A 27,621-nucleotide genomic window follows, 5' to 3' on the forward strand; every position below is an offset into this window, starting at 1 on the left:
ATTATTATTTCCCTCCCCCGCAACGCGGCAGTCTTTTTCTTGTCTCTCCTGAGCTCCATCGCGCCCGACTCTCTAACTCTCTGCCGGGATCTGCTCGTCCCCGCCGATCTCCGTCCCTCCCGCTGATCTTCGTATATCTCCTCAACCCCCTCCGCATATCTCCTCCCCTCTCCGCTGCTGTCCACCACTCTCCGCCGATCTCGACCCTTCTTCTCCGAGCCGGCCCTCTCCTCGTCCTCCGATCTCCGCCTTCAAAGGTCACTCCGCCGATTGGCCTACGATCTGCGCGATCAAAGGTCAAGCCGATCGGCCTCTGATCTTTGCCATCGCAGCCATAATCGACAGCCGGAGCTTCCTTTTTCCGTGATCCACGATCTGATCAGCCTCTCCCACTGTTCAATCGGCCATTGACCGGCCTTTACGGTGCTCCGATCAATCCATTTCATCTATCAGATCTCAGGTTTGGCTTTCTTGCAAATCCTAAATTGGATTTCCATGATGTTAGCCCTAACATAGGCCCCTTTCTTCTAGTTCAAGTTTTAAAGCGTACAAAAGTAGATATATGATGGGGATGTCCTATTATCCTAGTGTGGGTTTCCCATGCTAAGTTTTGATTATATCTTTACGTATCAGGCTTTTATGAGATAAAGGACGGTGATATCTAAAAAAAAAAGGACCGTAAAAACATATATTAAAAAGTGTTTTGCAGCAATACACACACACACACACATATATATGTATATGTATATATATATATATATATGTATATGTATGCATATATATATATATATATATATATATGCATATATATATATTCATAGCTATATAAAATTATTATTATTATTATTTTTTGATTGCATGATAGATAGGCTAGGGATCTTCAAATCATATAATTTTTGGTATGTAAATAGTTTAAAGGTAGTAGATCACATCCCATAGCTTGAATCATTGATTTGGAACCTCCATTGTCTAATGTAGATATGACTGGATTTAAGTGGAGATCCACTTGTGTAGCCAAATCTCTCTATTCTAACTAAATTTGGGTGCACTCGAGTGGATCTCCACTCAGATCTGGTCAGAGCTACATTGAATAATGAGAGTCTTACATCGATGATACGATTTATTGGATGTGATATACTATCTTCAAATTGCTTACACATAAAATATTATATGATTTGGAGCAAGGTACGCGGTACCGATTGTACCGACGTACCGGTGGACATCGGTACCGATACGGTACCGAACCAAACCGTGCCGAACCGGTACTGTACCGATGGGGCTAAAAGCCAAAAAAAATTTGGAGCCGGTACGGACTGGTCGGTTTGGGCTGGTACCGATTCGATACGGACCGGTACCGGTTCGGTACGGGCCGGTACGGTTCGGTACCGAAATATATAGTTGTACTATACCGGTAGGGTCCGGTACCGGTATGTACCGGTCGGTACCGATCCGTACCGACCGGTACGACAGACCATGATTTGGAGCCTCTAGTCTATGCATTAACTGATCAAAAAATATATATTATTTTAATTTTTCTTGACTGTCCAACTTTTTGATCATTTGATGCATAAGTAGATGTCTCCAAATCATATAACTTTTTGTAAGTAATTTAGAGGTAGTAGATCATATTTAATGGATCGGGTCATTGATGTGGGATCTACTCAAGTCTAGTTATATATAGGTGATATATATATGTGTATGTATATATAGATGTGTGTGTGTGTATATATAGAGAGAGAGATGCACAAGATCAAACATGGTATCAGTTCATTAAAAGTTTTGATGGTTTCTTACATATCCTTTGTTTTTTTTTCGTTCTATAGTGTTTTAAGTGCATGTTATATGCTGTGTAGTGCTACATTGTTTCACATGGACTACGTAGTACAAAGTGCCCTTAGATTTATATACTATCAATGGACAGGGCTCTTAGATTCCTATACTTTTGATACAGAGGTCTTGCATTCCTATACCTTTGGTAGGAGCATAACCTAAATTATATTACCAAGCTACAAGTTGGTCTCGGTGACACCATAATATGATTTACCTGAGTTTGGGTCTTTAGACTGTCTGGCAGCTCCAGAGCTAACAACATAATTATATGTCTAGCAAGAAATTCTTGGTTTGGGTCTAACTCAAGTCGGTTTCGTGTATGCCTAACCATAGTTATCTATCCAATGTTACTATTATTTACAAACTTGATCAGTTTTAATAGTAGTTTTACTCTAGGAATTCTTGGACATTCATTTCCATGAGTTGACACTTTTCTCGAGTCCTCTGGCTTCCTAATGTTTTTGTTGCAAATACTCATGCTATGTTATTGATGCTACATGCAGCATGGTTTCATAGATTTCACTAGGCATCATTAGTGCTAACCTTGCTAAGGTCAGCTTCACTATGTGCCTGGCATTTCCAGAGTTATGTGTATATCTGATACTGCATCATCCTTGAGTTTGAAGCTTCCCTTGATGCATCATCTCTAAGGCACCCAACACTTGTTTTTAAGTGACCAGAATCAGAAATATATATCTCTGATCTTTCATATTCTCTGTTGTTTATTAAGTTTGGCATCCAATAATTATCAGTGGGTCCATGGGTCCTTAATCCATCTTTGGTTCTTTCACATATCATAGATGAAACCGGGGAATCAACAATTGGAGTAGAGGAAGGGCATCAACAACATTTCAGTCTTTTTAAAGAGTAGTAGTTAGTTAGTCAAGTGCTATGGTAGGATACCGCTATTAATTTTTATGGAGAATCAAATTTTAAGTTGGACTGACATCAGGAAATTGTCCATAAGCACTATTTATTTTTTGTTTTGTTGCATCTCTTTATACTTTATTTTTACTTTAGGTTGTGGAAGCTGAAGATTGGATTCCTGGTGGCTTATTGTTGACCGAGTCTACCACAGAAAAATCTTCAATTCTGATGGTGAGACAATTTTTCCTCTAAAGTACACTATTGAACTTTGCTAGTTAATGCTTTCATGGAGCTTTGGAATCTGGATTGCTAATAGACTTTTGTTGCCAAATTTTGTCATACTTGCTGATGATTTTAAGTATGCCACTTATAGAAATTTTGGACAATTAATTGTCAGACATTACAGGTAAAATTGAGTGAATGATCATTCCAGGTGTTGGGTCACAGTGCTTGTCTTCTGAAGTGATATCAATGGCTTTCCATGCAGGCTTCCATAGGATGAATTTTATTTAAGAAAATTCTTAGTCAAGTTTTATTAGGAAAGTGGATTATTAAGGTCCATAAGTTGTTTTAGTCAAGTCTAATATGTAGGAGGAGCAAAGAAGGTTCTGAATTAGTCTAATGCAAATAATTTTCAAACCTCTCTTTTCTTATATCTCCCAATCTCTTTTCTTATATCTCCCAGTTTTTGCCTAATGATTGTTGAAGGTTTGCTTCTTTTGTGCACCTATGGATTTCTATCCTTTTGCCAATTAGCTTCCAGTATCTAGTTTCTTTCTCAATGCTGGAAAGTAAATCAGTTTATAACAATTCGTAGATTCAATTTTCAAGTAGAATTTACATCATTGTTACTAGAGCACAAAAATCCTGTCGTACAAGACTTAATTCTTGTCCTAATTCAATGCTCTTGGAATCAAAGGAGTCTCTTTTGTGACTCCAGGGGATCTTTAGTGAGTAATTTCTGTTTCAAAGGGCTTATCTTTAAATCTTAAAGGAGTTTTAGCAACAAGCCCAAACTGGATGCAGTAATGTGAAGTTTAGAGACTTTGATTGTTTGATGTATCATAAAGATACTATTTACAGATGCCATAGTAATTGTACATTGAAGTTTCAATTTTAGAACCATGGTGAAGATAAAGTTAGGTGTTGCACAAAAGCTACCACCTTGGTAAAATTATAGCATAAAATGATCTTATGCTTATCAAATTGCAAACTTTTTCTATTCAGATGTGAAAACTTTTAAAGCTCTTAGATAGCAAGAATTATATATTACAGGAAATAAGCAATTCAGTTGTACAACACCTTGGCTAAATTATGTCCAAGTATTTGAAAAACTGGATCTCAAAAATTTCTCCTACAATATATGCTTTGAATCCCAAGGAATGTTCTTTGTTTATTAGATATATGCTTGTGAATTGTTGTCTTGTGAATTATTGCAGCACAAGTAACTGAGCATCAATTGTTGTCTTGAGATGCCATATATGTGCTGATTTATGGACCAATAGGAAGCGGAGTAAATGTAGTTTCTCTCTCTCTGATCCTTTTTAACTCTAAGAATCATTTCAATTCATAATTGAGGTGCATCAAGGTCTAAATTACGCTATCCTCTCTTATGCTCATTAATAACGAGCTCCAAGTCTGGGGGAAGATTTGTGTGACATGGGGATACAGATAAGTAATTAACATCGCAATTTTCACTAGTAACCAGCACCCTTCCCCCCTCTCTTCAAGATGCACTTGTCCAATTCGAGATAATACTGTTTCAGCATCCGCTGAAGGTCCAGAACTCTCAGAATCATACATGTTTAAGTTTATAGTCCATAGTTGCCATTTGTTGTAGTATACTAGCTAATGCACCTCAGAACCCTATCAGATACATATGCTGTTCATGTCGCAAGGTTCAGGAAAGATATATAATGGAGATTGAATTTCTTGTTTAATGATTTCTGGAAAACCAGGAAAATTGGTAACTTCAGAACCTTCTATATTCCCGTAGATGTCAGCTTCTCCTAGTGGCAATTTTTTTTAGCTTTTTAATCAATAAAGGGCATCTTGAATATATCTACATTGGTACAAACAATTGATGTGTTTACATTGCCTTTTAGGCCCAAGTCCCTACTTTTTGCTGATTCCTTATATACATAAGCAGCCTAAAAACATCTGAAGAAGAGAAGCTCCTTCTCAACCTCCCTCTCATGCTACACAGAAGAATAAAATCAAACAGCAATCTCAGATCCTGTAATCATTGCCTTGTGTTGAGTCTTTCTAGAAGAGCTTTACAAGTACAATAGATTACCTTAGGAATTGCATCTGGCAATCAACGAACAGAAAACCATGCCACCACAAGTATCTTGATCTAATAAATCGTCAGGCTGGTGAATAGTGCTTGAACATCCAAATCTGATGGTCATGCTTATTGCCTCCAAAGTTTATCTCTCTCCCCCCCCCCCCCCCCCCCCCCCCCCCCCCCCCAAAACTTGGAGGTAGAAATTATATTGAGGCAAAAGAGAATGTGCCGACAGCCCGACATTCTGCATTAAGCAAATAGAGGCATTGGACCTTATAGGATCAGTTTTTCTGTACATGATCTTAGGAATTTGATATAGTAGCATCTCAATGTTTTTAAAATTCTAGTAGTGCTTATTTTGACAAAACTTTAATCTTGTATAATTAATTTGACGTGCTGAAGATTTCTGCTGCCATGATGATGGGCGTCAAAAATATATTTATTTAATTTTCTTGTTTTATTTTAAATCATAGAGGGTCAGCCTTGGTGTAACATTAAGATTGCTTCATTTTGACCTGGAGGTCACACGCTTAAAACAAGGAAGCAATCTCTTTGCATGTGGGGTTAAGGCTACATACATTTGACCATCCTCAGGTCCTGCAATGGTGGGAGCCTCATGCATTGGGCCATACTTTTTTATTTTAAATCAAAGACTAATTTCTTAGGTTGCCATGTTACTTCTTATAAGAATAGTTCATTTCACTGTACGTCCTTGTAATTTTGCACACTTAGAGCTCCTTAGAGAATCTTGGAAGTACTAGAAATAATAGATATATATTTCTTAACGGGACAAAAAAAGGGGTTATTCTAGTCTGTTTTGTTTTGCAAGCCCTTTTTTATTTAAATCATAAATTAATTTCTTGCTCTTCCGTGTTGTTTCTTATGGAAACAGTTCATTTCATTTTACTCCTTGTAGTTCTGCACACTTAGAGCTGCTTAGAGAATCTTGTATGGACTAGAGATAATAGATATATAATTCTTAATAGGACAAAAGAGGGGTTATTTTTAGTCTGTTTTGGTTTGCAAGATGGAGTTCAGTTTAAGTTTAGTGGCACCTATCTTATTTGAACCAACTGCCACCATTGATCCTTGGCTTGTTTTAGTGTCATTATGGCAGAAAAGAGTAGAATAGTGTGCATTTGTTGATGTGACAATCTGGTGACAATGAGTGTTGTTTGGAGTGTAAATGATTAACTTAATAACAATGAAGATTTGATCAAGTAACTATGGACATAACACTAAGCTAGTGATTGACTATGTCAACCTTAATCCTGTATTCGGGTTATTATATACCGTGAAGTCTATGGATCCATGGTGGCTCTCAGAGATTATTATATAGTCATACCAGAGCAGGAAAGATTAATGGAGTATAGCATCATATGTAAACAAACTTAAGATAAGGTTATAGGATAAGTTTTCTGCATGCAAACACATGTATATTAAATATTGATCTAGAAATATTTAGTTTCCTTTTTGTGGATAATACACCACAGTTCTTAATAATAATCAACTATATGTGCATCTTTCTAAATTGATGTACAAAAGATCTCTGAAATCTTTCATGAACAATTTATTCTTGCTCATGGCAAATTCAGATGTGCTTTCCTATTGGTATTGATCTCTCTCTGGAAAAAAAATTGTAATTGTTCTTGTTTAAGATTATTCAAATTGATTCATCTAATTTTCCCTGCTGATGCCTTCATCTTTAGCTCATGGGAAGTCATAAGATCAGAATCTTGTGCAAAAGAGCCAACTTGGTGAGACAAAAAGTATACCTTGTAAGCATTTTTGGCTCTAATCGGGCACTTGTTTCCTCTGTCCTGATTCTCCTTTATCTTTTGTATCTCTTCTTCTTCCTATTTTTCTTACAGCTTCCCTTCTCCACTACTTTCTGCTGCCTACCCACAGCTTGACAAATACCACCATTTGTTGCCACAAGTTTGCCGTCACCACCACCACTGGATAATTTTATTTCATTTGCAATTAGTGATTATTTTCTTATATAAACGAAGATATATCTCAATTTAATGGCTATAATGCTTCCTTTTATGTAATTACTGTAGTTACGTTAATTAGTTATTAAAAACTAATAGATTAAATTAAGTGTATCACTAAAATGGTTGCTTTAATTTCTGTTATTGACATTGTGTCACAACCACTCTCCTTTGACCTAATCTCTCCTCTTTCCTCTCCATTTCCTTTTTGAAATGATGGGGCTGAACCCTAGTATCTAAGTTCCTTTGCATTGATCCCTAGAACCTTTGAAATAGGGTTGCTGATTTTCCCTCCTCTCCCTCATCTCCTTCTTCAGCAACCATGGTGATGTGATGAGGTCATATGGTTATCCTCGACATCTTTGATCGTGGGCTTCATCTTTGGGATAGGGCCAGCACTCTTCGAATTTGTGGTTGAGGGGTCGATTTGGACCATCAGAACATGACAACGATCCTCTCCGTAACCTCCTCTCTGCCCATTCCATGGTCATTGAAGACCATCTCCTCCAAGAAGCCTTATCAGTGTTTGATTAGGGATCAACAACTGGCAGCGTTCATGTCCTTGTGGTAGGATGTGAGTGCCCTGATTCAAAAGTATAGAAAGCCCACCTTTTCTCTTTGTTAAGCGTAATATACATTGTTGATCCTTTCCTTATCAACTTAGGCTTTTGGGGTCAATTGATTAGTTAACATGGTATGAGAGCTCAGGTTTGCTGTAGGTCATGAGTTTGAATCCATCTAGTTCAGTTATACCTTAATTATTCCAGTGTTGTTTATTTTGATTCTGATATTTCTTGATTAAGTTCTCTCTACATGCATGGTTCGCACCACATGTGACGTGGGGTGTAAGCTTGATATACAAAGCTGACCCCTTCCCTACTAGCTCAAGCTTCTAGTATCCATTGGTTAGTTAACACTCTTATTGATTTATCGTTTACAAGTGCACTTTTCCCCTCCCCTCGAGCCTAGCAAGATCCGTCGAGTTGAGCTTGAACTAACTTGAAAAGAATTGGTTGGGCTTAAGTGAAAGGTTTCCTACTCACTATTAGGAGCTGAGCTCAATCAAGTAATGTGGGATTTCAAGCCAAACTCGATCCAGCTCTAGCTAGCTCATGTTTGGCTTGTTCATTTTCCTACATGTATGTGATTGCTAGAGATGGAGTGGAGGGGGTTGATAATTGAAGGCACCGCTTTGATGAATGAGGCATTGTCTTCCATACATGGTGATTCTCATTAGGATCGACATTCTTCATTCAGAGAGATCTTTGTAGATTGGAGTTTTGGGGTGGGGTGGAGGAGTGGCTTATTAATCTTGTATTAGACCCGACAAATCATCTAGCCATATATAAGATTGGAGATGACCCAAAAGACACCTCATTTGTATCATTGTACTCATTTGACCAGTCATGTCAAATTCTTGACCATTCCAAAAGTCAAAGAAAAAGCCGCTTGGTGGAAAGATTGGTCAAAATATTATTTTTAAAATGATATTGTACAAGGTGATGGCTGAGTTGCAAAGTCCAACCTATAGCTAAGAAAAATAGATATATATGCATATATGTGTGACCCTTGAAAACGAGTCAGTCTAAGTGCTATTCAGCATCATTTTGCTTGACATTCTGATGGCAACTAGGCGTGCGTGAGCCCAACCAGGGGTGTGCGTAAAACCATAGAGTCTAGAGTTTTTTCTGCCGTGTAGTGAGAGTCCTAGTTGATTTGCTTAGTTGTTTGTTTGACTCATTCAATGTCTGAATTGTTAGCGAGTCTCTTTTTTTAAAAAATCAGGTGTGCGTGAAACCCGTGCATGAAGCGCAACCATACTTAGTTTGTTTGCTGTTTCATTCAAAAAAAAAAAATTTGAGTTACCGAGTCCTTGTTTAAAGGAGTTTGATTTATTTCAAACTCCTTATCTCTAACGGATAAGAGCTGGTTTTAGTGTTTTGTTTACTTCCAACCTCCTGCACTATATAAAGGAGGGATGATGAATAAAGAGTAGAAAAAGTTTTAGAGTTGAAAGTGATTTTTCCCTTGAAGTCCGGCGCTTTCTTTCCCTAGTGAGACGCCAAAGCTTTGGAAGAGTTTGATTGAAGTTAGACTCCTTCACCCATCCTCATGCCAAGTGATTTGAGCGTTTGAGTGGAAGTAGGACTCTTTTACCCATCCTCTTATTTATCTTAACCTTCCCACACCCTCATTCATATCTTAGAGTTTGAGTGCCATTAGGACTCTTCTTCCCTAGCCATGCCTTATCCAGTTTAATCATGCCACATCAAGTCTAATTGCACCTCTTTCAACCTAGCTACGCCACACTCAATCTAAACTCGCCCACACACAATCTAGCCACATCCTCATCCAAATTAACAATGCTCTCTGCTCATCCCTACCCCAGCCGCATCCGCATCAAAGAGAAAAAATTTCCACGCCATTCACCATTCCAATCTTCTCCATCCTATCTCATGCTGCATCAATTTTGGTATCAGAGTTTTTGTTAGGATCAAGCGCTGACCATTACACCAAAAGCAACCGCTGATAGTGAAGGCGCTACTTTATTTTCTTAAATCGTACCCAGCCAGCGCCTCGAGTCGGCTACTGGGTGACACCAAGCCATAGGTTCAGGGACCCCACCTGGGGTATAACCCACCTACTAACCGGCGCATCCACGTTGGCAGGCGGCAGGATTGACTCGGCCAACCCGGCCTCCGCCAATGTTGACTCGGCCCCTTAGGCCTCCGCCAACAATCCCCCCCCCCCAGCGCGATGCCCGGGTTTCGAACTCGAAACCTCTGGCTCTGATACCAGTTGTTAGGATCAAGCGCTGACCATTACACCAAAAACGACCGCTGATAGTGAAGGCACTACTTTATTTTCTTAAATCGCACCTAGCCAGTGCCTCGAGTCGGCTACTGGGCGACACCAAGCCATGGGTTCAGGGACCCACCTGGGGTATAACCCACCTACTAATCGGCACATCTACGTTGGCAGGCGGTAGGACTGACTCGGCCAACCTAGCCTCGGCCAACGTTGACTCGGCCCCTCAGGCCTCCGCCAATGTTGACTCGGCCCCTCAGGCCTCCGCCAACAAGAGTGGTATTCCGTGGGAGCTGCTATCATCATGAGTATGAGGAATGGCCGTGCTTACAACGCTGGTCGGCTACCACAAGGACAACGAGATGAGTTGCTGGTCGGTGTTGCCAACCAAGTTGCTGACTTGATTTAGAGGATGGATGCTATTTGGGAACATGTTTTTCCATCGCCAAGGCACATGGAAGATGAACCTGGTGGCCTTGACAATCCAGAAAATTTTGAAGCACCAGCAGGAGATGACCCTGAAGCCGAGTTTCGTCTTCCTAGGGGTCCTCCACCCTAGCCACCGCCAAGGGTCCTCAAGCGCCACCACCAATTAATCCTCGTATGGGGATTAGTTTTGGGAACCCTTATTGGCGGCAGCAACAACAGCAGGATCATGATGCTTTACACGAGTTCTTTTCTTGGGTTTTATTATTTTTAATCAAGATGTTGAAGCGGATCCGGAGAATATTCGGGCCATACGAGATTGGCCAACTCCTAGCAACATACATGAAGCAAGGAGTTTTCATGGGTTGGCCACTTTTTATTGCAGATTCATCCGTAATTTTAGTTCAATCATAATGCCATTCACGAACTGTATGAAGACAAAATTGTTTCAGTGGACACCCGCGGCTACTGAGGCGTTTAAAGAGATCAAGGAGAGACTTACTCAATCCCCAATTCTTCGGCTCTCCAACTTTGAACAAGTCTTTAAAGTCTCTTGTGATGCTTCTCACGTTGGCATTGGAGGAGTTCTAAGTCAGGAAGGACACCCAATGGCTTTCTTCAGCGAGAAACTTAATGAGGCGAAGAGGAAATATTCAACCTATGATGTTGAGTTTTATGCTGTTGTTCAAACTCTTAAATATTGGAAGCATGGTCTGCCGTACCAGTCCGTACGGGCCGGTACAGGCCGGTACGGACCGGTACGTACCGGTCCGGCCTGGGACCGGTACCGGATCAGTGTGGAATCCGGTACCGGTAGTTTATTGTTGAAGATCCGGTACGTGATCAGTACGGAACCGGTTCGGACCGGTTCGGGACCGGTACGCCACCGGTTCGGACCGGTTTCGTACCGGTCGGGCCGCCACCGGTACGTCGATCGGTACCGGTACGGCGGATCTTGATTGGAAGCATTATTTACTTCACCGAGAATTTGTGCTATATACAGATCATGACTCCTTGAAGTACAAAAATTTTCAAAAGAAGCTTAATGCACAGCATGCCAGATGGGTTGATGTATTGCAGCAATTCAGCTTTGTTCTAAAGCATCGATCTGGCGTGGAGAGCCAAGTAGTAGTTGCACTGAGTCGAAAGTCTCATCTATTGACTATTCTGAATGCCGAGATCCTTATTACAAATCGATATATCTGGAATTATCTGCAGGAGATAGGCAGCAACACATGGAGTATTCATTGCATGATGGATTCTTATTTTGTGGCACAAGGCTGTGTACCCCGGAGACCTCTCTGCGTGATCACATCATCAAGAAAATCCACGGTGGAGGTTTGGCTGGACATTTCGGTCGTGACAAAACTCTTGCTATGGTTGAAGACCGGTCCTTCTGACCCACGTTGCAGAAGGATGTGACCCGAATCATCAAGCTATGCCGCACATGTCAGTTAGCCAAGGGTCTACACACTCTTGCCACTTCCGAACTCTCCTTGGGAAGATCTTAGTATTGACTTCATACTAGGGCTACCGAAGACGGTACGTGGTCATGATTCAATCTTTGTTATTATAGATCGGTTCTCAAAGATGGCACACTTTGTGCCTTGCTCTAAAACTTTTGATGCTTCCTAGGTGGCCTCCTTATTTTTGAAAGAAGTGGTTCGTTTACATGGACTACCAAAGACAATAGTTTTAGATCGAGGTGTCAAGTTTGTTAGTTATTTTTGGAAGACATTATGGGCGAAACTTGGTGCTTAGTTATCTTATTCAAGTGCCTATCATCGCAAAACTGATGGGCAAAAAGAGGTCGTGAATCGAAGTCTAGGCAACTTATTTCACTGTTTGGTTCGTGATCACATTAATTCATGGGATATTATTCTGCCTAATACTGAATTTGCATATAACAGTTCCATTAACCGCATGATTGGGCTACACCCTTTGAAGTGGTGTTGGGAATGAAGCCACGACATCCGATTGGCTTGGTTCCTTCACCCATCAATTCGCGAGTTAGTGAGAGCGGGGAAGACTTCTCGAAGCATATTCAGGAATTATATGCTGAAGTTAGGCGTAGATTAGCTAGAAGTACTGATTATAGAAGCAGCAGGCTGATGAAAGGAGGCGTTTGATTAAATTCAAGGAAGGTGATCTTGTTCTAATGCAGCTAAGGGCTGAACGGTTTCCTCGCAAATGCTATCAGAAGCTTCATCCGCGAAGGGCAGTACCATTTAAAATTTTGAAGCATTTGGGATCAAATGCATATGTGCTGGAATTACCCCATTGTTAGCATAGAAGATTTGCAGCTGTATGCAGGGCATCATTCAGAAAATGAAGACACGCCGCCAGTGCTTGCACTCTCTCGACGATCTGCCCCCAAAGACGAGATTGAAGATATTTTGGATGATCGGTTAGTTTCAACACGTCGTGGAGGATACCAGAAATTTCTGGTAAAATGGAAATTAGGCAGCGTTTGAACCCTGGTTTGTACGAGCTCTACCAATCATGCAACTCGATGGAGTCAAGTTCTTTCTCAGCTGGGGAGAATTGATGGCAATTAGGCATGCATGAGCCCAAACAGGGGTGTGCGTGAAGCCACATAGAGTCTAGAGTTTTTTCTGCTGTGTAGTTAGAGCCGTGTAGTTAGAGAGTCCTAGTTAATTTGCTTAGTTGTTTGTTTGACTCATTCAAAGTCTGAAATGTTAGCGAGTCTCTTTGTTTAAGAAATCAGGTGTGCGTGAAACTCGTGCATGAACCGCAACCATACTTAGTTTGTTTGCTGTTTCATTCAAAAAAAAATTGAGTTAATGAGTCTTTGTTTAAAGGAGTTTGATTTATTTCAAACTCCTTATCTCCAGCGGATAAGAGCTGGTTTTAGTGTTTTGTTTACTTCCAACCTCCTACGCTATATAAAGGAGGGATGATGAATAAAGAGTAGAAAAAGTTTGAGTTGAAAGTGATTTTCCCCTTGAAGTGCGATGCTTCCTTTTCCTGGTGAGACACCAAAGCTTTGGAAGAGTTTTGAGTGAAGTGGGACTCCTTCACCCATCCTCATGCCAAGTGATTTGAGAGTTTGAGTGGAAGTGAGACTCTTTCACCCATCCTCTTATTTATCTTAACCTTCCCACGCCATCATATCTTAGAGTTTGAGTGCCATTAGGACTCTTCTTCCCTAGCCACGCCTCATCCAGTTTAATCATGCCACATCAAGTCTAATCGCATCTCATTCAACCTAGCTACGTGACACCCAATCTAAACTCGCCCACACCCAATCTAGCCACATCCTCGCCCAAATTAACAACGCTCTCCACTCATCCCTACCCCAGCCACATCCGCATCAAAGAGAACAAAAATTGTCACACCATTCACCATTCCATCCTTCTCCATCCCTTCCCCTGCGGCATCACATCCTTTGGAGACTTGCCCCCTAGTCTTTTAGGCATCCATAATGTATTTTGATGCATCAATATTTAGAAAATTGTACTCGATCAATATCATATTGCAAATTAATTGCAAATTATGAATTGATTCAGATTAAGAATGGCTTGGCGTATGTTAAGCCTCAATTCATACTATAGACTGAAAAGAACGTATGTGGTAAACACTGTTTCCTTTTGTCAAGATCTTATTACATCATGATTTCTCAGAAGAAGCTAGTTGGGACCATTTAGCATCTTTGTTTGGAACTTTTGATGGTGGAATCAGATAAGTGGTATGTATAGGAGCCTTGCCTCCTTTCATGCATCCACAATGCATTCCATGGATATAATTTCTTATGTTGGAGAATATACCACTTGACCCAATTCTTTCCAACAAAAAAAAATCTTCTAATCTAATTTCATGGTCAAGTAAAATATAATAGTTCCTCTATATTGTACAATAGTTGATCAACCTCTTTTGTATTGCTTCCATTAAACAAGAAGGGACAAGTTCCATAATCTCTCGAGGAGGCAACCTTGTGGCAAGTTTTAGCAAGCGTTGATCATCACAAAGACATTTTAGTTGATTAGGGTGCGAGGATTATGTGCTGTTGATTAACTGGCAAGTTTGACAAGGGAAATTACTTTCTCTCAATTTGTGAAGTTATAGTTATTATAATTATTGATAGATATGGAGTATGTGTCAAGCATCAAGTGATGCAGCCCTTCAGTGAGTTGTAGGAATTTATGTTAGAATACATTATTTGAAAGATCAGATGGAATTTAATTGGAGAATGTTCTAGTTCTGCAATACTAGACATTTAGAGCCATAGGATTAGGTAGTCGATTGTGGGAGTTAGGGAGCAGATTTTTTTTTGTTTGTTATGTTTTGCGACTTACAACTCTCTTATTTCAAGACCTGCTTATGTTTCATCACAGGCAGGTCTCTTTTGAGAGTTATTGGCCTTAAAAAAAATGTTTTAAAGTAAGGTTTGCCAAATTGGTATCGGAGGAGGGTACCAACCAGGACCGGTTCAGCAAAGTAGGGGTCCGTACCATATCATTCTGGGCATACCGACATAGGGAGGGCCGGAAATGGAGGGGAAGAGGAAGGAGAGGAAAAGAGAGAGGGAGAGGGAAAGGGAGGGAAAGAGGAGGGGGGAGAGAGATTGTGAGATTAGAGTAACTAGGGTTATCCGATTCCGTGGTCCCCAACAAGGGAGAATGGGTGCCATCAACGAGGACACGGAACCCTAAGTGAGTGAATCTAGGGTTTTCTTCACTCTCCATTGAGAGAGAGAGGGACGTGGAGGGAAGGTGGGGAGATGAAGGGGGAGTTACTAGTGAGCAAGAGGGAGTGGGCAAGCAGCGTCAACGCCATCGCCACCCTTGGATGGCTGGGGAGGGGGGGAGGAGCTCTCACTCTCTTGAACTCGTGAGGTGCCGCATGGTGGTTGGGGGAGAGTGGGCACTCTGGCGAACCATTGCAAGACCTTGCAAACCATTGCAAGACCGAGAGCCCTTCTGTACCAAAGGAAAGAAGACCATGAAGTAATCGACCGACCGACTCAAAATTATAAAGGGGTTGAACCATCTTGAATGTATTAGTTGAACCGTGCCGATAATCGACTCGTCTAGTTTGGTATGCACTGAACCAGCTGGTTTGGTACGATTCAACAATCTTTGTTAAAGAGTACATAAGATTATCCTTTTGCATAGTTGATATGCATCATCTGGTCGTATTATTGCCTGAATTGACGTGCCTGGTTGTATGAATTCTCTTATTTGAGCTTTCTTTAATAAGATTGCTTGGTAGAATAAGATACAAATTGAAATTATGAAACTTTGGTTTTTTGGACATCTATGTTTAGTATAATACACTATCTGGTAAGTGTTTTTCAATGATTGCCTATCCATAATTTCCCTGCACTTCATATTTTAAGTTTCTTTTAGAATTTCCATTTATTCATTTGCAATTGTGTATTCTCACATTTTGAATACCATCTATTCATCTTGTGCGGTGCCATGGGTTTTGATATAGAGGCATTGGTGTTGATATGGAAGCTGCACTTTGGAGATTTATAGGATAAGCAGAAAGGAAGCAAAGAAAAATAACAAATATGGCACATTCCAGCAAGGCAGATAAGAAGGCAGGATTAGATGCTGGTGCATGGTTGTTCAATGTTGTGACTTCTGTCGGAATCATAATGGTGAACAAGGCCCTAATGGTTACATATGGCTTCAGTTTTGGTAAACAATAAGAGTTTCTAAGCAATTACTAATATCTTTTGCATTGTATCCGATCCATCATTTGAGGTAGTTAAATTACTTTACAATAAATAGTTATGTAGCATGCAAATGGGCAAGCAGATAAGCTCAGAACTAGCATGGTTCTTGTCAGTTTTCAAGGTGCAATTCATGTTGAGTAGTGTTTTTTTTGGCAAAACGTGTCTTTTAATTAGTAGTATTTGAGATTTATGTGTTGATCATATTTTTTTTAATTTTGAAAATGAAACTTTTTCAGTATGAATGTTGATTTTTGAAATGAATAGTTGACATGATGTAATTCCTGGAATTGTCAAATATTTTGATCGACATGCCTGTTTTTATATGAATAGTTGACATGATGTAATTCCTGGAATTGTCAAATCTTTTGATTAACATTCCATTTTTGACAAAAGCATTCTTATTTAGAAGCTGGGACTAGTAATTATCTGTATATTCTTTTTTTTTTCTTTTTGATTGGATATTTGTATATTTTTGATGATGTGGCAGTCCGCAGAGCAGTTTTCCATTAGTCAGTTTTTCTTTTGGTTAAGAGTTAAATCTTTATTGATAATATGGAACATTATGGAATTAGTGGTAGGAAATGTCCATATGAACTATTGGGCTGTGTTTGGGAAGATGCTGTTGCATTTATTCATCAACTTGTGAATTATCCATCAACAACATTAGACGGACCCGAATCAACCTGAACCTTTGGACATGTGGATCAGGTCTACTACGCTCGATATTCTTTTAGGCAGTGGGTTTCCCTTGTCCCTGAGGTTGTATGATTTCCTACTTGGATTAACCCAACCTAGATGGGATTATCAATAGGTTTAGAGTGGTTTAGTTTGTCAGCAGTCAAGCTTGGCCTAATTCAATGCTTTATGCCTACCTTTTTCAAACCTATGTGATCCATTCCTTTCATCTGTCCTCCACCCCCCATCTCTCATAACTTGACAGTGCCACCCTGCCTCCTCTCACCTCCCATAACTCTCCTCTTTCTCATGATCCTTCTCTTCCATGCTTATCTTCCTCCTCTCTTCTCTGAACTCCACCTTTCTGTTTTCTCTTCCCATGTTTTCCCTCTTCCGCTCCTTGCCTCTCCTTGTTAGTGCAATGTCTTCTTTCCTCTAGGGTTCTTACCCCCCTCCAAATGCTTGTGGGGTGAACATCCTCTGTGGCTTTGCTCCCCCTCCTCTCCTTCCCGCCTACCCTCCTCCTTCCTTTGGGCTGCAAGCAGGTCAGGTTGAATTTGGGGTGTTGGCACAATCCAAATCCAATCCATATATGAACTTGATAAAAAAATTGAGTCCAAGCCTAATTCTTTTTAACTTGAGCTGTGTTGGATCTGGTTTTAAGATTTATGTTAGTGATTCATTTATTTTTTGGATTGAATCGTGCCAAGGATAAATAAAAATGTCGGTAAATTGGTTAATTATATGCTAAATAAATTATACATGGAAACAACAATTCAACATGCGACATCATCAACATATTCTGCATAAGATTGATTAGCAACCAGATATAAATTATAATCAACAAGACAAATTGATGATTAACTTAATGGAAATTATTACTAAAATCAGATTAGTCTTTAATTTGAGAAGGCTTTGCAAAATTTAGTGTACCAGTTTTTGGTTGATTTGGTCATATATATCTGATCCATATTTGAAATGGTTCAATTTTTTCTGATCCCAGCTGAATCAAAATGTCTTTGTTTTTGATTGGATTGGACCATTTTGGGTCAGTTTCCAATTAGAAGTGCCCACCTGTTTTGCAGTGCTACCCTCCGCTTTGACCTTCACCGTCCTCTTCTTTAAATGCCATTCATAGTTTTTTTCCCTTTCATTAGTGAATTCCACTCCCTTTCTGCCTTTACCTTCACCTTGTTCTCCAACTTCCCATCTCTACAGTCCATTCTGACATTCTTTCTCCTCTTTTACCCTCTTCAGAACCTGCATCGCTGTATTTGACTCATATTGAGATATTTAGGTTATGTTGGAGCTGCCAGATTGGACCAGATCAAGCACCATACAAAATTTTACATAGGCCTGGCACTCCTTGATTAGTAAATGGGTGAGATCTAGCCCCAAAGTCAAGAATTGAAACTAAAATTGCCAGAATGTTGATGGTGTGCGTGCAGAGGGCTAAGCATGAATTTCAGAAAATTTTATGCGGAAAGAACGGGCTAAACATTTTAACCCAAAACATGCTTGATATTTTAGATATTTTGACTCTGGTACCAGTCGAAGACAGTCTTCAACTGCACATCACATGTGGCGCGGGTTCAGTCCTAATACATAGGGTGACATCAAAGCACTCATCATATGAGCCCCCGGATGGAGAGCCATGCTTCGTCACACGATCACGCGTGAGAGTTCTCGGGAATCGGATAGTCTCCACTAATCCTTTGCTTTGACACCAAATATCACAAAGCCCTCAGATCCCGAGGATTGTGTGATTTAAATAAATATGCATAAATCACAACTTCTTGTGATTTGAAGATTGAGATCATATCTCAATCGTAAAAGAGATCAGATCTCTTACCTTTAGAAGGAGGTTCCTTCAAGGATGCTTCGCAGCCGCACAAGCGTCCGGTCTCGATGACTCGTCCACGCGAAGTTCCGGAATGATCAGCTTTCCGGGGAGTGCTAGCTCGCAGGGAAGCAGAAGGTTGGCTGAAAGGGAGAAGAAGGAAGATGGACCTTCATAGCTCAAGAACTCCTTGGGCTTTCACCTTCAGAGCTTCACTCTCTTCTCACTCTCTTTCTCTGGTGCTCTTGATGTCGAGAAGAAGAGGGGTGGCCTATTTATAGGCCAAGAAGAAGGTGAGGTGTCCCTATGAGGTATCCGATGAGGTGTCCTGCCAGGACACGTCACACATGCAAGGAAAAGTGGTGTCCTGCTCCGCCACGTGTCACGTATGCAAAGGGGTGAGGTGGCCTGGAGGGCGATGTCATGGATGACCTCATGAGGCAGATGAGGTCATGGATGACATCAGGAGTGTGAGGCGTCCAGGCCTGCCACATGTCACACATGCAAGCAAAAGAGGTGTCCTGCTCCGCCACGTGTCACGCATGCAAAAGGGTGAGGTGGCCGGTATGTGGGTCCCATAAATGCAGAACGTGGGTCCCACCTAGGCAGGATGTGGGTCCCACCTAGGCAGGATGTGGGTCCCACCTAGGCAGGATGTGGGTCCCACAAAGGGAAGGGAGTCCTAGTCAGATTAGGATCATAATTGATTTCAAGCCAAATTTGATTTGGTTGGGGTAAATTAGACATTTTCACCAAACCAATTTTGGTGTCAATTACAGTTTTACCAATTTTGAATCATATTTGAATTTGGTCAAGCCCAATCTCTATTACTCAATCAAATTGAGTCTAATCAGTGATCCAATCACCAATTAACTTCTCCAAGCAACAATTGCTTAGGGCAATCAGTCAATCACATTGACTATTTTACCTCTAGACGATTCTCAATCGTCAATCAGCCATTTGATCAATCCAGAAACTTCTAAGCGTGTGACCTCACAGGTTCGAACCTAAGCCGGTAGTACAAAAACACTTTCTGCACTAATCGAAGTAACCATCTAGCAATGGGACCCGACGATCGGATAGGCCGAATAGATGCAAAGCAACATTTCAGAACCTATGGACTATGATTACCGCATAATTCATCCTCTTGACCAGAAAATGCCCAGGGTGGGTTCAGAGTCTGTCTACCTTGAAACGATCCATCCGGAAATATGTTTCAATTCAATAAGTCAAGTGATAGTGATTTGACTTTTCTTGGCCAGGGTACTACTTAATTGAAAACACAAGGCATTCACCCTTATTTCTAAGGGAGGTCAATCCCATCTTGATCTGCAACTGACTACCACAAGTACTTGACTGGACCCAGAAACCTTCCGTCGCTGGATTAGAAATCTAGGTAGTCCGGCACCAAAGTACAGTGAGTTGCTTGCAAGCCACCATTTGCAATCTCAGGTCTAAAGGATACCCATATCCACTCGGAACAACTCTTGACAAGAGAGAGTCCGTCAATTGGTCACGTTTAATGAACGTACACTAGCATTCACCTATATACCATACTAGTATCTCTATACTCTTTGGTTTAGAAGACAACCAACAAATATGATACACAATGACCTACGCCCGATAATACTATCGTCCTATTAATAGTATATCATACGGTCATGAACATTTAAGGACCTGTGTGACAAAATCATATTTCATTACACAAATCAGTCCTAAGGACTTCATCACATCGGAGTTTGTGAAGATGTTCTGGTGATGAATAAATACCATGTTATTTATAATTGATTCAAATACATTTACAATCAACAATTGATTGGATTTAGGACACAATTCCCAACAAATATCTCATGCTCGACCGAGTCCGAACGCAGGTCTCTTTGTAGGTCATTTCTTTCTCGTAATTTAAGTGCTACGAGTACAGGTTGTTTCCTTCTAACTTGTAAGATATATCTGCTTTATGATGCATGGAATATAGGGTCAAGGTTTAAAACTTTTATAGGGTTTGTGGTATGTTAACAAAAATTGCTCCTTAATTAATATTTGAAAAAAATAATTTTCTTTACGGTCATCTACCATAATACATTTGCTAGATGATAGCAGTCAATTGTCTACTAGTTATTCCTCATGGTTCCTCTCAGGCTTATTAGTTGTAAGTGATATCATTTTCTAGAATCATAAAGCAGCCTTAGTGTTCATCGTACATAATAACTCAAGTGCCCTTTTTTATTTCTTTTCAGGAAGTAACCTAAGTACCGTACTAAACACATGTATTTACAACCCTACGGACATGCTTGCTTTGGTTGAACTGTAATTAGACCTTGTCCATATGAGTACTTGGATTGACTTAGTCTTACGCCATTACATGTGTTTTGAACTATGTGTGGGCACCCGAGCGATCAATCACCCACGTGACTTAGTACCAATTTATATTTTCAGGTTACTTATGTTTTAAAGATCCCCATGGCATACATGTGAAAAATATTGTATAAGAACTAATTAACATTTAATACTATCTTTCTAGATATATTGTAATTTCTAAGTAGTATTATATATGATAACTACCAAAAAAGAAACATAATAGAATCAATAATGTATAACTATTGTCTTAGTTCAGATGGTTGAGATTTTTGACCTTCCTTCTTATCCAACCTGTTGAAGTGTGGAACATTGGTCTAAAGTTTTGAATGAAAATATCTTTTTGCACCACTTATTTAACACTTCAATTTAAGTTATTTTTTAATACAATTTGATTTTTCTATTGTGATCCAATTTGATGTACCTAGCTTCATGAGAATCCATGCGTTATATAAATAGGAACTAAAGAAAATACTATATTATATGTTATTCACATGATACGCACATATATACATATGATCTTACATGTATATGTGCATGTATATGGATAGGATGTAAACAAACCGGACGAGCAAGTTGGGCATTGCTCAAGCTTGGCTCAAAATAAGAGAGTATCAGCTGAGCTTGGCTCGAGCTGAGAAAGCATAGCTCAAGCTAGGCTTGCCTATTATCAGGGTAGCTCAAGCTTAGCTCACTCAAGCTCACAAAGTAAGTCGAGCCAAGCTTGAGCTTGCTTAGCTTGTTGAAAATTGATAATGGCTATGAGTCATCTTGCTTAGCTTATTGAAAATTGATAATGGTTTGTTGCTTATTTCCTTTTTTTTGGGGAGTGGGTGGGTGGAGAGCTACAGGAATGAGGAGATGGGTGTTAGAAAGTGAGATGCTGGTGAGTAGGGATAGTGTTGACATCATCCTTATTCTCCATGGTGTCTGAGTTAATGGAGATAGAAATCCATGGTTGGCAAGGGGTAGAGGAGGATGAAAAGGGAAAGGAGTATAGGGTGGTGGGGTTTAATGGAGGAGAAGGGTAGGGAGATTCAAGTGAGGGAGAAAAAAGGAAGAGAAGGGGAGGGTGCAATGGTGGAGAAACAGATGGAATATTTGGAGATGGTGCTTGGAGAAAGGAGGGGGCTTTGCTAGTGGATCTTGAAAGCCTTAGCGCTTCTCAAGTTGGAATAACAAAATATTGATAGTTGGATCTTAATCAAATGGTTGAATTATAATGAAGTGATTCAACATTTGGATCAAGATCTAATGGCTAATATCTGAAAAATATCATAGCTTGGATTTGTTTTTCTATATATAAACAAATTTCAAGCTATACTGAGCTAAATTCAATCAAGCTGGACCTAGCTTGAGTTAGGTTAAATTTATTTTGAGCTCAAAAGTCCAGTTTGAGCTTGGCTTGTTTATTGATTGATCTAACTGATTTCATGCAGAAAATGACCTAGCTTCCGAACAGCTTGTTCATTTGACAACCCTGTGTGCATATGCCTGTATCATGTTTGTGTTGACATCACAACTTTATGTATGTATATGTGGATTCATATATGCACAGCTAATATCTCATACATGCTATGCACATGCTTTTCAAGAAAAGGGGGAGAGACAAGGGAATAAATGGGATGTTTCTCTGAGCCTTTGGTTTTTAGGCTATGAGTCCAAAGTCATGCAAGTCCCAAAGGTGTGGAGGCTTCATTGCTATGGAGTCTAGGTTTGTTATTGTTGCAGAAGACAAATCTTCGCCGATAAACAAAAATTTTTGGGACTTCAACTTGCCATCCATTGTCAGACAAACAAGGAACTTGAACAGCTTCTAGTAAACCAGGTTTTAAAAACAGAAACTTACTCCTAGTTTCAGGTTTCAGACTATTTCGGTAGTTTTAGCTAGTTTTAGCTGAAACTGATTGTTTTTGGTCGAAGTTTAGTCGTTTTGGCTAGTTTCATCTTCAATTGAGGGGAACTAGAGGCAGATGATAAGTTTTATATGGTATTTATCATGATATCAGGATCATTTTTATTTATTAAAGTGCACAGGTCACGTATTCTCAATTTTAAATGATTTTCTTTCTTTTCTTAAGTTGGAGGATAGATAATAAGCATAACTATTGATGGGCCAAGGCCTTTGAAAGCCCTTGTTATAGTACTTGCAAGATATTGAAAAGGAATAACACCTTTTCAATTATATAAAATAAATATAACAGTCTGTAGCTACGCATATTTTATTGGTTAACCTTTTAACCTCAAAATATGAGAAAAAAGTCCAAATTCAATGTAATTGTGGTTTCTAAAAGAAATGATGAGAAGAGTTGGATGCTTTAGGCAGTGAAACGCTCCATAATTGCTAAATATAATTAATTTTGAATAATTGAAGTGTAGAAGTAAAAAATGAGTTTACAGTACAAAATGTTAGTATACTTGTTAAATAATATGCAACATTATTTTCATCCTAAACTAATTAAAATACAAAAACAAAGAACCTATATAACACGGAATTGTCTAAAATATTGGATAGTAACTCTTTTGGCTTATTATATTTTTTTTCAAAATTTATTTTTTTTATTTTTTTCTTGAATTTTTTTTATTGAATTTGAAACTTGGAGTGAAACTTTGGAAACCACCAAAATTGCCGAAAGCCAAAACTCCGTAAAGCGGGCCATAGCAAAACCAGGTCCATATTTTGAAATCTTGTTTTAGACCATATTATAGAAACAACCAATAGGTTCATTCCTGAAAATGCATTTGCCTGCAGGCACCATAGACCTTAGTAGCTACAATCTTCTATCTATGATAATGGACCTGCTTCGGAATCTTTCTAGAATCTCGAACTTTCACCTGCTTCCTTTCTAAAAGTGTATCTGCTTCCTTGCACTTGCTCCCTCACCCACTTGTGATTCTGGCAACCAAGCCATAGAAAATTGCCTTAGGCATTGTAGATCTCCCGCAATTCATCATTATTGAAAGATGGAAGCAACATAAGTGATTTTACTCTTACTGCTTGGTTTCCATGAAAGGGGAGTAATTAGGCCCTTTCGGAAGGAATTACTAGGTGTAAGGAGATCTTTAGAAGAGTTTTGGGTGCTTTTTCTGTACAAGAAACTGCCAATCAAGTTATCTTATCTGGGTCCTTGGATCCTGATACCATTGGCAGTATCTTTCTTGAAAAAAAAGAAAGTTTTCTTCCATTGTTCGCCTCCATCATCATCCCTGGAAACTATGACAGTGATCGCTTGTATGAGAGAAGGAAATGGACTAAGCCATTCTCGTGGCTTCAATGTTAGGCTAATGCTTCCAAGTCTTTTGAGATATAATGGCCTCGTTCACTAGTTGGTGGTCATAGCTGTTTGAATGGCAAAATCTCATTTTTTGGGACCTGTAATGAACTAGCAAGACAAATGTAGAATGGCTACTGGAGGCTGTGTTTTTGCTAGATTAGTGTAATGGTGGCTTTGCCTTTTTGTAGTGTGAAAAAATAAAAAAAAATGAATAGGATGCCTTCCATTATAACTAAGTTACATGTTTGCATGCGGGACAGTTTTGTTTAGAGACTTTCTAGTGTCAGTAGTCTTTATCTCGTGCTTATTGGAATAAATGTTCTCAAAATATGTCATCTTCATTAACTGCCACTGGCCAAAATTTCTATGATTATTATGTCTATCAGTCAATGTTGCTTTTCAATGGACACGTGCGCTATGCTGTGAGTCCCTCCGTACCTGAAAGATTTTGGTATTCATTTCTTTTCCTTGAACAGTGATAAAACAATCATGTGAGGATTTGCAGAAGATTTATTAATGTTTAATACATAACTACATTTCTCCCATGGCAAACAGTAGGTTGGGGATATTATTTTGCATGATTTGCTAACAGGCCATCTGGGCATTCTCCGCCTTATATGCACCAGACCATGTAGCAGGACTAATAACTTGTTTAGTGCATTCAATGGCTGATATTATTTGCTGCTGCAAGTTATTAAAAATGGAATGGGAAATTGCGGAAATTACATTAGGAGGGGTAAAGCTAACATAACTTTCCGAAAGGGAAGCTAAGCAAGCCTGGTTCTCTAGGCACCATGATAGGGTATGGATTGATCATATCGAGAATGGACTATCAAAGATTCAAAAAAAAATGTTATGCTACTCTATATCCTTAGTTTTTAAGAGATACTATGCATATATTTGTTGTTAATTTAACACAAGTGACAGATTGGGCATGTAACCTCATTATTTTTGTTATGCTCTGGTGAAATGGTAACATGATCATTTATGCTCCTGCAATAATTTTTCCTGTTTAATCCTTGATTGGTAGTTTATGGGTCTGACATCCTGTACCAGTTGGGAATATGTGCTTCCTTTACATTGATGTTATTGTTATGTTTTCACCTATTGGTCATCTCTTCCATTTTGTCTCTTGGATTTGTTCAATAATTACCTATCTTGCTGATTAGAATTGATTTCCTAGCAGACTACAAAACTTGAAAATTTTCAGATAAGTTGCACGTTCGTTTGTATTTAACTAAATAATTCAATTTGGATTTCCACTTATCAGAAAAAGGGATTTTATTGTCCTGACTTCTGGACGATGTTTGTCTTTATCGCTAGCTCTGATGTCATATACTATTATTATGTTCTGCAGCTACAACATTAACTGGACTGCATTTTGCCACCACGACTGTCATGACCGTCGTACTTAGGTGGCTAGGATATATTCAGGCCTCCCATTTACCATTACCTGAACTTATAAAGTTTGTTCTCTTTGCAAACTTATCAATCGTAGGGATGAATGTGAGCTTGATGTGGAATTCTGTGGGGTTTTATCAGGTAAGTTACTTTCCACATTAAGGTTCACTGATTTGGAAATTACAAAATTATGAATTGACATAATTGTTGTATGATTTCAGATTGCAAAGCTGTGTATGATCCCTGTATCATGTCTTTTAGAAGTTCTATTGGATAAGATCCGTTACTCCAGAGACACAAAGCTCAGCATAGTAGTGGTTCTCATAGGTGTTGCAGTCTGTACTGTTACTGATGTGAGTGTAAATACTAGAGGTCTGATAGCTGCCATGATAGCAGTCTGGAGCACTTCTTTGCAGCAATATGTAAGTGATTATGCATATCAAATGATGCATTCATATTTTTGTTAATATCTGTGGAGCTATGCGACCTTTTGAATGGATTGTTCTTTTTTCAGTCGTCTTATCTTTCAGTTGTATTTGATATTAGAAATTGGCAAACTCAAGAATTAGAATTCAGCATAGATGTTGCCTACGTATGCTGTGCCCACAAGTCTGTCTGTATGTGTGCAGCCTCTGTACATGCTTGATTTGGAGGACTAGGATGCTTTTCATTGAAGTTGACATATTTAGTTTTCTTGCATTGCCATGCTTTAATCTTGAATTATTTGTCTGCAACTATGTGTATCTTTTAATGGATACGAATGTCTGACAGTTCTGCTATGTTTAAAATTTTAATTTTATTTGGACTGTGCAAGAATTTAAGTTTGATTAACAGATCCTCTAAAGTTCTCCATCCTGTTTTATGCATAGCCACCTATGACAATTATAACTGCATGTTTGTGCTTGCCATTGTTGAGAATAGCTAGTTTCCTTTTATTCTCACAAGCTCAAAATCTAAGAATAAAAGTAAGCACTATGCCAGGTCTTAGAAGTTATACCCTTATTGTTCTGTTGATTTTATTTCTGTAGTATGTTCATTTTCTTCAACGGAAGTACTCACTTGGATCATTCAACCTCTTGGGCCATACTGCTCCAGCCCAGGCAGCAGCACTGCTGATACTAGGGCCTTTCCTGGATTATTGGTTGACAAACAAAAGAGTGGATGCATTTGACTATAATGTTTCTGCAGTGGTAAGTACTATATGAATTTTTTTTCAAACTCTGATTGCGATTGCAGGTTCTCCTGGTATTCATTGTTCTCTAATCTGCATATGCTTTCCTGCTAATTTGTATACGTGTCACTGACATTGCTGCATCCCCTTGTACACCTATTCTGATATTATGCTGAAGTCATTCACTATTTGCTATTTGTCTGTAGTTTTTCATCATTTTGTCATGCACCATTGCGGTAGGAACCAACCTTAGCCAATTCATCTGCATCGGAAGATTCACAGCAGTGTCCTTCCAAGTACTTGGTCACATGAAGACCATCCTTGTCTTAGTTCTGGGTTTCATCTTCTTCGGAAAAGAGGGCCTTAATCTTCATGTAGTTCTTGGTATGATCCTAGCGGTGGTAGGTATGATCTGGTATGGAAGTGCATCATCAAAGCCAGGGGGAAAGGAGCGCAGGAGTTATTCCATGCCAACTGACAAATCCCAGAAGCATGGGGTGGTGTTGTCAGATTCAGGAGAGCTTGATGACAAGGTGTGAAGTGGAGATATTTTCAGTTCTCTTTCTCATTTGCCCACATATTGAGCATTGAACTGACAAAGCATTGATAGGGCACAGACTGCCCGGTAATCTTTAAAAAGGTCAGAAACATTTTTCTTTTATTTTTATTATAATTTTTTTTTGAGATTTCTTCAGGAAATGCCAACAGTGGCAGTTTAGATTTTCCTATATAGGTTCTCTTTGCTGACGTCTATAGTAATTTATTTACTTCAACATCATCCCATTTTACAAACAAAATTGAAGTATGTAATTCTCGTTTGGTAAAGGCTTCTTGTGCTTGTCATATTTATTGTGACTGGATGGGCTCAATAAATTTGACAGCATACAGAATTGTTTGATTATGATCATTGTAACCTTCCAGTCATCATTGTTGTCAACTAGTGCAAAATAATCGTGATAATGTATTGATTATTCTGTTGATCTAA

At 39.3% G+C, this 27,621-nt stretch overlaps 1 protein-coding gene across 3 annotated transcripts; it reads left to right on the plus strand.

The window, feature by feature from the left end:
* The first annotated feature begins 6 nt into the window (after positions 1–6).
* LOC103697070 (UDP-rhamnose/UDP-galactose transporter 6-like) lies at positions 7–27,621 on the plus strand. Of its 3 annotated transcripts, XM_088714423.2 has the most exons (8): positions 42–460; positions 2,631–2,724; positions 2,851–2,928; positions 15,670–15,878; positions 25,422–25,606; positions 25,687–25,887; positions 26,494–26,655; positions 26,843–27,621. In XM_088714423.2, exons 4-8 carry the CDS (start codon positions 15,749–15,751, stop codon positions 27,173–27,175), a joined length of 1,011 nt encoding a protein of 336 aa, XP_088570549.2. In that variant the 5' UTR covers positions 42–460; positions 2,631–2,724; positions 2,851–2,928; positions 15,670–15,748; the 3' UTR covers positions 27,176–27,621. The 3 variants fall into 3 exon arrangements, with proteins under 3 accessions (XP_008777064.2, XP_008777067.2, XP_088570549.2); XM_008778842.5 differs by lacking the exon at positions 2,631–2,724 and having other exon boundaries at positions 7–460; XM_008778845.5 differs by lacking the exons at positions 2,631–2,724; positions 15,670–15,878 and having other exon boundaries at positions 7–460.

The sequence above is a fragment of the Phoenix dactylifera genome, chromosome 18 (assembly GCF_051530095.1).
Source record: "Phoenix dactylifera cultivar Ajwa chromosome 18, Ajwa_hap1_PhDact_Kaust_v1.1, whole genome shotgun sequence".
In the NCBI taxonomy this organism is placed as follows: Eukaryota; Viridiplantae; Streptophyta; class Magnoliopsida; order Arecales; family Arecaceae; genus Phoenix; species Phoenix dactylifera.

Bases quoted from the DNA above. Each gene is read 5' to 3' on its own strand.
- LOC103697070 (XM_008778842.5), top strand. From the start codon at position 15,749: ATGGCACATTCCAGCAAGGCAGATAAGAAGGCAGGATTAGATGCTGGT. The intron at 25,888-26,493 runs GTAAGTGATTAT...TTATTTCTGTAG, and splicing joins GCACTTCTTTGCAGCAATAT to TATGTTCATTTTCTTCAACG. The intron at 26,656-26,842 runs GTAAGTACTATA...ATTTGTCTGTAG, and splicing joins ACTATAATGTTTCTGCAGTG to TTTTTCATCATTTTGTCATG.